Genomic DNA, 15,649 nt, shown 5'->3' on the forward strand with positions numbered 1-15,649 from the left:
ACAGTGGGGCAGGGAGGAGATGCACTTTCCTGTTTGACAGATGAGGATGCAGGCTCAGGAAGGTGAAATAGCCTCCCACAACCTCACAGCCAGGAGGTCTGGCTCTCAGGACCACCGCCTACCCAGGGGCCCCACCCTGTGCCGTGACTCAAGCTGGTCCGAGGGCCTGCTCCAGTTGTCCTGCTAAGAGCTGGAAGCAGCTGGCCCTGTGCAGCTGCCCGGAGCTGCCTCTTCCTTCCCTCTCCCCATCTCGTCTTCCGTCTCTCTGCCCTTCTTTCTGACTTCCCTGAGGTAGGGCACAAAGTCAGTCTCCTACTGTCCTTGCTTCACCACCACCCTCTTCCTCTGCATCCAGCCTGCGTGCCTGGTGCAGGCTACCAAGGGTTGGGAATGCACGAGCCACCTGCGACATGACCACAGGCAGCTCCCACACCTCTCTGAGCTTCGACTCATTACCTTTAAGGTGAGGAAGGCATCAGTCTACATCAGTGCTTGCCTAACCTTGGTCACTTTCATCCCATTCATACTATGTTTAAAACGATTCTTAAATTCACTTAGGTCTGCTATTGCTACTTAATTTAACCACATCCTAAATAATAATATTCATGAACTCATCCGTCCAAAAACTTCACTATGAGAATGTAAAAGGTTTGTCTATGGACCTTCTAAAGTCATCCTTGTCCCACCAGCAGCACATGTATCTCTCTTTGGGAACCCTCAATGGGGTGACCAGTGTCTCTGAGTCCTAGGATCTTCTGATTAGGGCTGGGTGATGGGTTTTTCAGCTCTCACCATCCTGAGTCTCATGTACATCCAGCAGTTGCCAGGCATCCACCTGCCTGTTCACTCATCTAATGAGTACCTGCTGAGTACCGAGCCCTGGGCTAGACTAAGGGATCTGTAACTGGAAGACCTTCCAGCTGATGGAGAGACAGATGCAAAGACTCAGCCCTCATCTAGTGCCACTAAGATGGGGGTGTGTGACAGGGACATTGGGGGGATAGGGGTGGAAACCAAGAAAGAGCAAGAAAGAGTGACAGTTGAGCCAGACCCTGATGGGTGGGAGGTGTCCAGGCATTGCGGGCAGAGGGACAGTCAGAGGCAAAGACATGGAGGTGCAATCTTGAGGGCACAGTCCGGGAGGCAGGAAACAGCCCCACGTTGGGGACAAAGGATGTGACTGAGAGTGGTGAGGGCTGGGGCCAGGCCGAGCAGGATCCCGACTGATGCTGGCATGTGCAGGTTGGCAGGTCATTGCTGAGCCCAGGGCTTATGATGTTTGTCCCTCTGGGAGTCTAAGGCTGATGAAGGGACTGTCTAGGATGTCCTCTGGTCCCCTAGGCTCTCCCTTCTGGCTGTGTCTTGGAACGCAGCCTCTGCTCTCGGGCTGTAGGCAGAGCTGCCCGCTCCTGCCACTGGCACCGCTTGCCCCAGGAGACCTGAGCTGCAGATGTGCATGGTGATTGAATCATTTCTGCACACCACTGCTCACACAGCTCCCCAGGGACCCCCACTTGCCTGTGCAAGCTGTCATGAGATGTGTGTGCTCAAGTGCATCTGTGTTGGCATCCAGCATGTGCACTTACCTGCTGTGAAGTGTGCAAAGGGGCACATGTATATGTGCCTATACACACGTGTGTGCTGTGCAGACGCCTCTCTCTGGGTGCGTGTGCATAATGTGGACTGAACTAGTGAGGCCTCAAAGGTGGGAAATAAAATACTTGTGTTGGGACAGCCGGTTGTTCGGTTAGCTGCCACCCTTGGGAGCTAGCTGCCTATGGAGCTCCACATTTCTACGGGGCAGCTAGGAGCACCTCATCCCCATGTCCAGCAAGGAGCCCGCTGAGGGCTGTTTGCCTCCCCAAGCTGTTGCGGCAGTTGAGATGCTTCTCTCCTTGCTGACTTGGCAGCCCAGAGATGTCCAGGGCTCTACCTGGACCTGTCAGAGGGGCTGCAGCCCAGCTGGGCTCATGGCACCCTCCGTGTCCTCTTCCCCTGCCCACCTCCACCTCCCACCCTGCCCCATAAGGGCATGAGGTGGGTGTTCCCAGGCCTTTTCAGCTCTCAACGTTCTATCCTCCGAGCAGCCCTCTGTAATAGCCACTAACTTTTCTTGAACTCATCTTCTGCACCAGGCGCCGCCAATGGTAGACACCCTCGCTCTGCTGGGTGGTGAGAAGTGTAAATGGAAGCTTGGTCCTGAAAGACGTCCCACAGGAGTTGGGAAGCCGAGCTGACCCCACGTCACCATCCAAAAACTTCCATTTGCCCAACTAAGCCCAGCCAAGCGTAAGGTGCAAGAAGAAGCACAGAGCTGTGAAAGGGCCAGTGTCGCGGCTTTGGGCTGCCCTGGAAGAACAGCTCCCAGGGCTGCCAGGCCTGCAGCCTCCCCACGGACCTGCCTTGGGACAGGCTTTGCAGCTTCAAAAGCAGGCATTCTCCTCTTATGGGGATGGAGTTTTCTGAACAGCCGGAGCTCCTCACAGGGAATCCTAAAGAGGCTGATATTTGACAGTCTGCCAAAGGCTGGCCAGCCCGATCCTGTGCTTTGCAGACAGCGAAACGGAGGTCCAGCTCTCTGCCCTATTCACTCAGCAGAGCAGGGTCCTGATCCCCCATGCTGATTAGCTTTGCATGGCTCCTGGCTGCTCGGACCAGAGCGTCCTGAGCCGGGATGGGGGTAACCTGCTTGGTCCCACCCCCTATTCAGAGGCAGTAGGAAGGGCTGAGGCCACGGGTGCACGCGGGGCCAGGCCGACAGTGATCTGTTGGGCAGGAGCCCGGCCTCGCGGACTCTAGAGCTGCAGCCACGGAGGATTTGTAGCGACTTGTAAAGGCTTAAAGGAGTCCAGGCGCCCGGAGGCGGATGCAGCAGCCCAGCCGTGCAGCGCTCCTGTGGCAAAGGGCGACCTCTGCTGGCCACCAGGTGTGTGCCACCTCCCAAAGCTGGCTGGTGTGCAGAGAGCCCAGTGGTGCAAGTGACTGGATTTGGACAGGTTGGGTGGAACAAGAAGGTCATCTCTTTGGGCCCAGTCACAGCCGGAGGTGGGGACTATCAGGAGGCTCTGACCGCCAGTCGTGGGGAGTGCAAAGAATAGCACATTAACAGCTGGAAAGGTAGAGGGTTTGAATCTCAGCCCAGCAGCTTTCCGGCTATGTCACCTTGGGCAATTTGCTTCACCTCTCTGAACCTTTTAAGGAGGAAGAAAATTAGCATTGCGTAGGGCCTGGCCTGGTGCCTGAACATAGCAGGTATAGAGCAAATGGTAGATCCCAGCCTGCCCCTCAACAAGCTGTCTCTTGCATGCCTCCCTCAGCCCACCCTTCCTCTCTTTATGCCTGGGACCCTTTGCTCTTTAGGCCTTTGACCCTTTTACTCCAGAGACTGGAGCCTCCATCTCCTCCATTCCTGGGGTTAGTAACCGCAGTTCTCCACCATTGACTTCAACAGTTTAAAATTGGCACCTCACCTGTAGGTGCCTCCATAATCTGCTGGCCATTTGTTCTTTTATTGATTAAGAAACACAGGATACACCGCTGTCCCTGTTGTCTGCAATGTCCCTCATGCCATTCGTCTACCCACTCTTGGGTCTCGCAGGTGTCGCAAGCCCAGACACTCACCCCTCGGTTCCTGCGAGCTGCAGCCCTGCCTGGGAGCAAAGCCCCCCGGGACCTGGACACGGCCCAGTGCCCCGTGGCCTTGAACAAACCACTGATGGGCCCCAGGCTCCTCAGATTAAAACCAGCTGAGGCAGAGCAGGTAGATAGGGGACCTGAAAACACCTTTGGCTCCGTAATATTCCAGGAATTTTTCCGTCCAGAAGCCAGTCCAGCCACCGGCCTCCAGACAGAACTGCCCGTGAGCCGGCGTGGGGCCCGCCCGAAGGTGGACAGTCCCGTCTCCCAGTTTGCTGTTTTCCTCTTAAAGCAGGACCTGGGCCCCTGCTGTGACTAAACAGAAAAGAATGGCCTCTGAGCCCCATGATCGCCAACTGGGTGGATCCAAGCTCCTGTGCCTGCCTGGGGCTTCCAGGCACTGTCATTCAACAAGCATTTATCAAGGCCCACCAGGCTTTGCCCCTGGACACAATGTCAGGGGAAAGTTCCTCTTGAGAAGTAGACCCTTATGAGGTCACTGAGTTGCCCCTCTGTAGCATCCTGTTCTGCTGATGGGGAAACCAAGGCCATGAAACCGGAGAAACCCACTCAAAGTCTATCCTGGCTGGGGACATCTGGGTGCTCACTGGAGTGAGGGAGAGGACAGAGGGCCTGGAAGCACACCTAGAACCTCCATGGTGCTCAGGTCTGGCCCCCAGGTCACTTAGGTTTGTCAACAGCGCCCCCTGCTGGCTGCTTGGGCCACCGGTGGCCCTTTGTCCTGGTGGTCAGTGGCCTGCTGACAGGGGGATGAAGGCCTGCCAGGCATGGGGTTTCTTTGTACTTCTCTTCCATCTCCTCCAGCTAGGAGCTGAGCCAGCCCAGGCCTTTGTGGGATGGGTCTCCCTGTCCTGGCTGGCTGTGAAAGTTGAATTCTCTATTGGAACCCTGGCTACCAGTGTTCACCCATGCCCCCACATGGGACCCAGGCCTTCACCGCTGCAGGGGTATCACGTGGTGCCTGGGAGACCACCAGGGTCCTTTGGCTGTGATGGGGACTGGCACCAGGAACTGAGATGGCCTTGCTGAAGGTGGCAGTGTCTTGCTCCTGCTCTGGGCTTTCTGTGTCCTTGTCTTCCCCACCATGGTTTGTCCCTGGCCCCAGGAGCCTTTGTCATGTGGATGCTGGCTGAGGGTCTATGTGGGTAAACTCAGGAGGACATATTCAGCTCCTGCTTGGGTGACCTACAGAAGTAGCAAGCGGAGCTGCCCTGATCACACCCCTGCCGACCCAGACCACACACACACACACGCACACCTGTATCCTACCGCCTCCCCAGGACCTGTTCAAGAGTGAAAATTGTAAAGGGAAAGCCAGGATTCTTGAGCTGGCTCCTACCCAACAAGCTGTAATCTCCAAGCCTCAGTTTCTTCATCTGTAAAATGGGGATGTAACTACATTCTCTTACCTGTGCTCTGCCTGGACCAGTACCTGACTTGTAGGAGCTCAGCACATGGTCATCTAATAGGTAAATATGGGCTTGGACCAAGAGTTCCTTGAACACAAGAAGATGATTTCATTTTAATCTCTGCACGCCCAATCCATCTAGCCTAGGACCCTGCATGGTATCGTTATTAAAAAGCATTTCGGCCGGGCGCAGTGGCTCATGCCTGTAATCCCAGCACTTCGGGAGGCCGAGGTGGGCAGATCACAAGGTCAGGAGATGGAGACCATCCTGGCTAACACAGTGAAACCCTGTCTCTACTAAAAATACAAAAAATTAGCTGGACGTGGTGGCAGGCGCCTGTAGTCCCAGCTACTCGGGAGGCTGAGGCAAGAGAATGGCGTGAACCCGGGAGGTGGAGCTTGCAATGAGCCGAGATCACGCCACTGCACTCCAGCCTGGGCGACGGACTCGTCTCAAAACAAAACAAAACAAAGAGCATTTCTTGGGAGAGCGTAAGCATGTACGAATGAGCAAGTGGAGACTAAAGATGTTTGAATGGATGAGTAGACAGGTGAACAGGCGGGCATTTGTTTTTATTATTGTTATTTTTAAAATTTTTCTTTTTGGGTGCTCTATCACCCTCCTCCTCCTTCCCCAGGCAGGTATTTCGATGGATAAATGATGGGTAGAGAAATTGGGCGGCGGGTGGGATGAATGGAGGGATGGTTGGCAGGGTGACGGTGGAAGAAATAAGTATGCGCACAACCCCCACTTTCCCCTTCTTGCTGGAGAGCTCCAGAAAGCACTTACCGAAGTACAGAGTCCCAGATGACCCAGCAAGTCCACTTCTGAGTGTATGTTCTCTAGACTAATTCACACACGTGTGATGTGCCGGTATGAACAGTTATTCCTGCAGCACTGCAATGATAAAAATTTGGAGCCAGGCACGGTGGCTCACGCCTGTAATCCCAGCACTTCGGGAGGCCAAGGTGGGCGGATCGCCTGAGATCGGGAGTTTGAGACCAGCCTGGCCCATATGGTGAAACCCTATCTCTATTAAAAATAAAAAAAATTAGCCAGACGTGGTGGCATGCGCCTGTAATCCCAGCTACTTGGGAAGCTGAGACAGGAGAATCACTTGAACCCGGGAGGCGGAGGCTGCAGTGAGCCAAGATCATGCCATTGCACTCCAGTCTGGGAGACAGAGGGAGACTCAGTCTCAAAAAGAAAGAAAAAGAAAGAAAAAGAAAAATTTGGAAACAGGTTCAGGGTCCCTCGTTTCAGGCTGGAGTGTGAGCCCCCTGAGCAGAGGGGCCTTGTCTGCGGGCTCAAGCCTTAGAACAGCACCTGGCAGAGGGTCAATGGACCCATGTTAGTTGGATGATGCTTCATCATACCTAGGAATACTGTGCAGCCATTAAAAAATGAAAAGGTGGCCGGGCGCGGTGGCTCACACCTGTAATCCCAGCACTTTGGGAGGCCAAGGCAGGCGAATCATGAGGTAAGGAGATCGAGACCATCCTGGCTAACACAGTGAAACCCCATTTCTACTAAAAATACAAAAAATTAGCCAAGTGTGGCCGGGTGCGGTGGCACATGAATCCTAGCACTTTGGGAGGCCGAGGTGGGCAGATCACCAGGTCAGGAGATCGAGACCATCCTAGTTAACATGGTGAAACCCCGTCTCTACTAAAAGTACAAAAAATTAGCCGGGCGTGGTGGCGGGCGCCTGTAGTCGCAGCTACTCAGAAGGCTGAGGCAGGAGAATGGCATGAACCTGGGAGGCGAAGCTTACAGTGAGCCGAGATCGCGCCACTGTACTCCAGCCTGGTGAAAGTACAAGACTCCGTCTCCAAAAAAAAAAAAAGAAAATTAGCCAGGCATAGTGGCAGCGCCTGTGGTCCCAGCTACTCGGGAGGCTGAAACAGGAGACTCGCTTGAACCCGGAAGGCGGAGGTTGCAGTGAGCCAAGATTGTGCCACTGCACTCTAGCCTGGGCAACAAAGCGAAACTGTCTCAAAAAAAAAAAAAAAGAAAAGAAAAAAAAGATGCTCTTTATGTCTTGATGTGGAATAAACTTTCAGATGTATCAAGAGGAAGAAAAAAGCGACGTCCAAATAATGTGTAATGTTATTTTCTGTTTTTAAAAATGTGGCAAGAAAAAGTGCGTGTAGATATTTGCTTCTAGATGAGACGCTCCAGAAGGGGGACTGATGGCACTGGTTCTCCTAGAAAAGGCACCAGGGGCCTGGGGACAGGGCCTGGACCCAGGACTGGATACCTTTGTGGACTTTCTGATTTTTGAACCATGCAAATGAATTACCTTTTCAGACACACATGGAGCAATAAGAATTGCAGCAAGAGCTACACATCCTTTAAAGCAATTGGAGGAGGAACAGGACTTTCTTCCAAAGGCTGGGGCCGGGCAATGGTGTTGGTTCCCTCAACGAGCGTATGTAGAAAGCAGACAGGCAGGCAGACACACCTACACTTCCACCAGCTGCGAGGATTTGGCACATCTGGGGACCTCAGTTTCCTCACCTGTAAAATGGAGATGATCCTAGCCTTACAGAGTGGGTGTGAAGAGGAAAGGAGAGAATGCAGGTGTCCAGCACATGAAAAGTCCAGGGTGACATGGCCAGAGATGAGGGGTCTTTAGTGGGGAGTGTGGCAGAGTAGCAGAGAAGGCTTAGGGCTCCAGGTCTCCTGTCCAGCACCCTGGGTCTGACGCAGATGTCTGCAGCCTGAACTGTCCCCTGGGGGCAGGAGGGCAAACTGAGCTGGCAGTGGGCAGACTTCTGACTTGGCCCAAGAACCTGGATCCCTGAGCAGTGGGTGGACTAGGGCCTTACAGTCCTTCCTCTCTCTACCTAGATTTCTGCCATTGCTGTGTGGCCTCCCTGGAGCGGCCTGGGGACTCCTGGGGCTATTTCAAGCCGAGGGAGCTTCCTCCACTTAGCTCTGTCATCCAGAGGGAAGTCCCATTCATGTTAATGGCCCTGACGCTCCCTTCTCCCACACTTCAGGAAGGGTGAGCCTAGTGCCAAGCCATCCCTGCACCCGCACTGTCAGCCTTGCACAATGGAAACCGCGGGCTGGCAGTCAGGAACCCTGGTTCCTGGTGTGGGCTCAGACACCACTTGCTGTGCCACCCTGGCTTTTCTCTTTCTGTCTCTCAGCCTCAGTTTCTTTATCTAGAAAATAGCTGTGGTGCTCATTCTTATCCTCCTTTTCCAAGAGGGCAAAGTGAAAAAAACAGTTGTGAGTGGTTTGTAAATTATGAAGAACTCTAAAGCCTGAGGGACTGGGGGAGGGCAGATGCCACCTGAGCTCTCCACTCAGAGCACACGTGCACTGAAGGTCATCATATGGGAAGGTCCCCCTGCACATGTATGAACACACACACACACGTACACACACACAGACACACGTACACACACACACACACGGGCCAAGCCCTGAACCAGGAATCCAAGGGGAATTGCCACCCCTCCCACCAACCAAAACACACATGCACGTACAGAAATGTGTGCAACTGGCTGGGAGTGGTGGCTCACACCTGTAATCCCAGCACTTTGGGAGGCTGAGGTGGGCGGATCACCTGAGGTCAGGAGTTCGAGACCAGCCTGGCCAACATGGTGAAACTCCATCTCTACTAAAAATACAAAAATTAGCCAGGTGTGTGGCGGACACCTGTAATCCCAGCTACTCCGGAGGCTGAGGCAGGAAAATCGCTTGAGCCTGGGAGGCAGAGGTTGCAATGAGCCGAGATCGCACCACTGCACTCCAGCCTAGGTGACAAGAGCGAAACTCCATCTCAAAAAAAAAAGAAAAGAAAAGAAATGTGGGCATGCCTGCCCAGTGCTCACATGTACCACACATGGAAAGCACCTGGAACATTTTCCTGCCCTCAGCCCAGTGAGGTACCCCAGGTGCAGCCCCACAGGGCCCAGCAAAGGGCTCTGGAACCTACCAGTGTTGTGGCCAGAGGGCAGTTGGGAGGCTGGTGCAAGGTCGGCAGGCCTGGCATGATCCAATAACACCCTCTCCTTTCTCTTCGCAGGCTGGACAACGTTCATGGCTCTCGGGTAGAACCCAGCGAAACGGCCAGAATGAATTCTATGGACAGGCACATCCAGCAGACCAATGACCGACTGCAGTGCATCAAGCAGGTGGGTGTGGGGCAAGGCACACTCTGAGGGCGGGACAGATGGGGCGGACAGAGCAGCACACCTATGCTATAGCAACAGGGCATCCGGCGGGTGCTGGCTGGAGCGGATGGCAGGGCCTCCTGACCACCTACCTATCGAGGCCGTTATTGGCATGCTGGCACCGACCAGCCTAATGCTGGAATCACCTGCCTGGGTTTCAGTGCCAATGCTCCCCTGTCCCTTTGCACACCCTTCCCAGCTGTGTGACATTGGGCCAGTGTTGTGGCCTCTCTGGGCTCTGTTTATGTGCAAGGATGCAGTGATGCACTGGCACTTCCATCTCCCTCCCACCACCTCCCTCCCTAGAACTAAGCTCCCTACCCCTTTGCTCCAGTTGTTCTCTTAAAAATAAAAAAATAAAAAAAAGTCACAGGCTGGGTGTGGCAGCTCACGCCTGTAATCCCAGAACTTTGAGTGGCCAAGGTAGGAAGATTGCTTGAGCCCAGGAGTTTGAGCCGAGCCTGGGTAACATAGCAAGACTCTGTCTCGGAGGGGAAAAAAAAAAGAGGAAAGAAAGAAAAATTAAAGCTGAGAAAATTTAAAAATATTTACTAATTTATTTAAAAAGAAGAACCCATTATAGACTGGGCCCAGTGGTTCATACCTATAATCTCAGCGCTTTGGGAGGCTAAGGGAGGAGGATCACTTGAAGCCAAGAGTTTGAAACCAGCCTGGGCAACATAGTGAGACCCCATCTCTATTTTTTAAAAAAGAAAAAAAAAAAAGCCACAAGGGAAGAGGTCCTAGGAAATCGTATCGTTTTACAGGAAAGGAAACAAGTACAGAGAAGAGCAGTGGGTAGCCTGAGGCCACTCAGCCCCTCTGGTGCTGGGAAGACCTCATTGCAGAGAGTGCCATGGTCCCCACCCTGCCGAAGCTCACACCAAGCCCAGGAGACAGGCTGCCCAGGAGTTCCTCTATTTGGACTGCGGGGAGGTGGGGAACCTTTCACAGGGGCGCCCCCAAGCGGTGGTCAGGAGTGACGCGCCCAACCGCTGGGCCCACCTCCCACAGCCCAGGCTGGTAGCTTCCCTGTTAACGTTACCAAGGAACGTTATTCACTCCAGGAAGGACCAGGTACAGCGAGAGGGGCACGGGCTTTGGTGTCAGATGCCTTGGACCCAAGTCCTCATTATTCTATGGACCCACGATGGGATCTCAAGCTAGTCCTCCATTTCTCTGAGCCTCAGTTTCCCCATGTGTCAAATAGGGCCCACCTCGTAGGATGATGTGAGGATGTTACGAGTGAGACACGTAGCCCAGCCCTGGTGTGTGGTGGGTGATCAGCTAATGGCAGTGGTGGCCATTGTCCTCAATATGTGACAGGGAAGGGAGTGCTGGGGCTCGGGCCCCTGGCCTAGGCCAGCTTAGCAAGAAGCTCAGGCAACCAGCATGGGCTGCTGGCCCCTGGGTTCCAGCCAGGTGGAGCTCACAGGCCCCTCCCCACCCAGCCTTCCCTCCCTGAGGGCCAGGGCCCAGACAGAGCCTCCCCAAGGTGCCTGCCCAGTAGAACTGAGGCTATTCCACGAGAACAAGGGGTGTGTGTCCTCTTATTAGCATCGAGCAGAGCAATCTTGAAGTCCGTGCGGGGTCTGTGGAGAGGAAATTGAAGACTTGTTATGGATTGAACCCAACCCCAATGGCTCTCCCAAAAGCCCGTTACGCACCTCTGCTCACCATGGCAGAATAGAAACCAGACGCCGAGACTCCCTCCTCCCCCACCCTCCCTCCTCCCACTTAGGGTTCTGCAGGGTTCTCTCCTAGCTCTGCCTTTCACCCCGTTTCTCCCACCCTTTGCTCAGCTGGCAGTGGCCCTGCCCCCGCAATGAGACACTCATGCCTCCTGTGCATGAGACCCTCCACATGGCAGGCACATCACCCTGCCAAGACCTGCTCTCACCCTCTTTCCTCTCGGCACCCAGCTCCATAGCACCAGGGGTCAGGGTGCACCTGACTTCCTTGGCCCTCCCTGGGTCTAGCTTGGGCAGAGCCCACCAGAAGCCCCTCATAGCATGGCACACAGCTCAGTCACCATTGCGTCACTTACAAACTATACAGCCTTAAGTTGCTGCTTCACCTCCCTTCATCTATAAAATGGGCATTATAATTAATGCACACTCAGCCAGCACATGCCAGAGCCCACACCACCCTCCCTCACCTGCCCTGGCACACACATGCATGCACACACATAGAGGGCTCTGCCTTTCAGCCAGGCAGTGGTGCATTTGTGAGTGTGAGCAACCTGCCCGGATGTCCCCTGGGCCATCCAGAGCTCCCTGCATGCTCCATGCCCCTCCTCCCACACCCTCGGTCAGACACAGCTCCGTGCTGACATCTGTCTGCTCCACAGCTGCCCTAGAAGGCAGCCTCGGCTGGCTGGGGGTTGTTGATTCTCAGGCATCCTGTAACCTAATCAGAAGAGAAAGGCAAGCATGTCTGCACAAGCTGAGATGATGGATGTGTCGGCTGTGCAGACTTCGGGCCGGTAGGGGCTGTGGTTCCCTCACCTCTCCACACAGCCATCCCTTCCTGCCCTCACCTTGGTTGTAGCCTTTGCTGACATTCACCAACCCCCGCCCTCTGCACCCTGCTGACCATGTCTCTTCACAGCCTCTATCTCAGCTGCCTTTGTCCCTTCTCAGCCTCTTGGTACTGGGAGAACCAGTGCTTCCTCTCTGCAACATGCCCTTCTCAGAGATGACTGGCACATCCAAGCTCCACGTGGAGAGCCCTGCACATCAGCTCATTCCTGCTCAGCAGCTGCCCAGAACCCCAGGGGCCCTTCTGAGCATCTGTACCCCATCCCTGAGCTAGAACACTTCCTGTGCACCCAGCTATCTCACCTACCCTGCTCTGTCTCTCTGGAGCTATGGGCCCTGTAGGAATACATCAGGTCTCCCACCAGGTTGAGCTCCTTGGGGGCAGAGGATGTGCCATATTCATTTCAAAATCACAGAATCCAGCATAGCATCCAGCTCAGAGTGGGGCCCAACTATTTTGGGTGGGCTGAGGAGAGGGGTGGACTGATAGATGGATACGTAAGGGAATGGATGGATGGATGGATGGACATATGGGCAGATAGTTAGATGGGTGGGTGGGTGGACATGTATAGATGATGAATGGATAAATGGATGAATAAACAGATAGGTGGGTGGCTGGATAAATTAACTTCTGGATGAATGGGCAGATAGGTAGATGAATGAAGGGATGGATGAGTGGTGGATAAAGTGGTGAATGGATGAATGGGTGGGTTGGCAAGCAGACAGATGGATGAATTGATTCATTTAGGATGGATGGATGGATGGATGGATGGATGGATGGATGGATGGATACATGCATAGATTGATGAATGGATGAATCATTTGATTCACAGATGGACTAGTGGACAGATGGATTGATAAGATGAATTCATCATTTCAAGGCATTGCTGTGCCCTGTTCCTGCCCCAGCAGATTCAATGCCTTTGGATATAGCCCAACTCTTATGAGGAATTATAGAGATGGGCAGGCTTTCTGATGGGGGACAGAGTACTAGTGTCCAGTAACAGCGACAGTTAGGGAGGCCTCTGCCTATGATTCAAACGTGTGCTCCCATCCCCAGCCCATCAATGGCTGGCCAAGCTCACCCCTGCCCTGCCCTGGCCCCTCCCTCCACCTCCCACTGGGGCTCATTCTGCAGTGGCCACCTTGCTGGCCTACACAGCAGGCTCACCATCCTTTGGACAGTTAACTGCTCCCCAATCATTTCCCATGGGGCCCAGCCTTGTGCCAGCCTTTGGGGTTCCAGAGGTGAACAGGAAGGAGGCTGTTTCTCCCCTCAAGAGGCTCACAAGGGAAACAGGGAACCGTGGAGGGTCCCTGGCATCAATAGCAGTAGCAGTCTTCCCCTGGGCTCCTGCTCTGTCATGAGTTCCTTGTCGTTTCTCAACTTTGCAGCAGCCCTGAATGCCGTCACTGCCCCGTTTCACAGATGTGGGGTCTGATGTGCAGCACCGTCTCCTGGGCTGCATGGCTCAGCGACTCAGACGGGGTTTGGACCATGTCTGTCCTGCTTGTTTCACTAGATCACTTTGTCTCTCTGTGCACTTCAGTCACCTCATGGTTGAAATAGGCGACAAGGGCACAGAGAGGGGAGGGGCTTGGCCAAGGCCAAAGAGCTGCACAGTAGCCAGCAGTGTATTCCCACACTTTGGGAGACTGTGGTGGGAGGACTGCTTGAGCTCAGGAGTGTACAACCAGCCTGGGCAACATAGCAAGACCTCGTCTCTATTAAACATCAACAACAACAAAAAGTAGCCAGGCATGGTGGTGCACACCAGTAATCCAAGCTACTTGGCAAGCTGAAGTGGGAGGATCCCTTGAGCCCAGGAGACTAAAGCTGCAGTGAGCTATGATTGCACTGCTATACTCCAGCCTGGGTGACAGAATGAGACCCTGTCAAAAAAAAAAAAACACCAGCAAAGGTGCTTTCTGATGTTTTCTTCAGCAGTGAGATGTACCCACAGCCTACAGGCCACATGAGCTGTCTGGGGTAAGCTCAGAAGGCTGGTGAGATACTGAAGGCTGGGCATTCAGGTGCCAGAACCAGACTGGGCTTCTGAGACTGACCTCAGAGGCCACCCCTGCACCCAGAGCCCCAAAGTGGGGTGCTGTGACCAGCTGGGGGCAGGCAGCTTTGAGGCAGCATGCAGTGGCTCCTGACCCTGCTAACTGGGTGTGACAGCACTGAAATAAACAGAACAACTCGGTTAGCAGGGGTGGCTGGTGGGCAGGAATCAGCTGATTTGCATGGCTTCCACATGCAGCCCAGATACCACCTGTGGCCTCTGAGGGGCATGCTTTAGAGAAAGGGCACAGGAGGCAGAGGTGAGGACCCGCCGCTGCCCTCACAGAGGGCTTGTTTCTGTATCTTGAAATTCCTTCCGTCTCGCACAATTCAAATGCAGGGAGCACCGCCTTTGCAGAAGGAGCCAGGGCTGAGAGCGGCCACGTGCAGCTGTGCTTCCAGGGGAGCCTTTGGGAGACAGTCAGGGGCAAGGGCAGCCCCACATGGGAGCACCCCGTGCTCCAGGCACTTTGCCAGGGGCCATATAAGCCTCATCTTGTTTAAGCCTCACTGCAGCCCTGTGACGGAGGGCTTCGTTGCTGCTTGCCTGCCCTCTTTCTCTCCTACATCGCTTTCTCTCCCTTTACCTCCATGGAAGGAGGGTATTCTTCATTTCACTTTCCTCCACCCATTTTTAAATATCTTGCCTTGCATGAACCACATTGTAGCAACAGTCATGGAACCTTAAGCGAAAGAAATAAAACTTCCCACCACCAAGTCATGTTCTGTCATATCCCCATTTTACAGACAGGGCTATTGAGGCTCAGAGAGCTGAGAGGAACCATCCTAGGTCAGTGGTTGGAAGTGGGTGAAGGCAGAGTGTGGACTCCCATAGCTCCCCTGCCAATTCTGGGCCCTGCGACTCCTAAGCCCCTTCCCGCCCTGGCTCTGGGGCAGGCTCATGCTGCAGGTCAAATGGAGGGACTGCCCTGGGTGGCTCCTGTTCTGCTGTCTCTCCCAGCACCAAGGCAATGGGACCTCAGGAGGTGCCATCATCCCTGCAGTGGTTAACACTCCTGCGCTGTTGACACCCTCCAGGGGTCCTTCAGGAGGACAGTCAGTCACAGCCAAATTGGACCAGAGCCCCATCCCAGAATCTCACCTTTGCCCCTAATCTGCTCCTTCCCCTAGCCACATCTGTTGTCTCCTGGACTCAGTACCCAGCTCAGAGGGTCTGGGGAGATGGATAAGAGTGAAGGGGAACCACCTCCTTCGCTTTGCACCTCACCCACCCCAGCAGCCCTGCAGCCTGGGCCTGAAGCAGAACCAGGAGGCCCGGCACCCTGGCACCAGAATTCAGTCTCCATCGACTCAGACTCTGCCTGGCAGGGATCTGAGCTCAGGCTGACTTCCCCGTCCATGCCAGCAGCCTCTGAGCAGATCCAGCCAGGGCCCAGTAAGACACACAGCAGCCCCTAGTGTGAGGACAGTCCAGGCACGTGTGCTTCCTCCACCTTCCCAGCTGGCTGTGGCCTCCCCCAAGCCCTCACCTTATGTGGCTCCAAAGCCTGAGCTGGTGGGAGCCCAGACCTGGGCTTTGGTGGTGAGGGCTGGGCGGTGGGGGGTGGTCAGGAAGGAATCTCCAGGGCCAGCCTGTCCTGGATCAGGGAGGGAGAACCCCCAGAACCCTGCAGGGTTTGCCTTCCGCTACCCCCACCAGCATCCAGAAAGCACTCTGCTATTAGTCATCAGCCTTCTCTAGACCTTAGTTTTCCTGTCTTTGCAATGGGGCTACTAATCCACCAGGGGTGGAGGTGGGGGTGGGGATGCCAGCAACACGAGAGCCCC

At 54.5% G+C, this 15,649-nt stretch overlaps 1 protein-coding gene across 1 annotated transcript in view; it reads left to right on the forward strand.

Moving 5' to 3' along the window:
• ZMIZ1 (zinc finger, MIZ-type containing 1) overlaps positions 1–15,649 on the forward strand; it is a 193,652-nt gene that overhangs the window by 73,277 nt on the left and 104,726 nt on the right. The window contains exon 4 of the mRNA XM_011974887.1: positions 9,109–9,217. Within this exon, the coding sequence (XP_011830277.1) occupies positions 9,158–9,217 (60 nt within the window). The 5' untranslated portion in view covers positions 9,109–9,157. The remainder of the gene's footprint in view (positions 1–9,108; positions 9,218–15,649) is intronic.

This window comes from Mandrillus leucophaeus, unplaced genomic scaffold (genome assembly GCF_000951045.1).
Source record: "Mandrillus leucophaeus isolate KB7577 unplaced genomic scaffold, Mleu.le_1.0 Scaffold15, whole genome shotgun sequence".
Lineage (NCBI taxonomy): Eukaryota > Metazoa > Chordata > Mammalia > Primates > Cercopithecidae > Mandrillus > Mandrillus leucophaeus.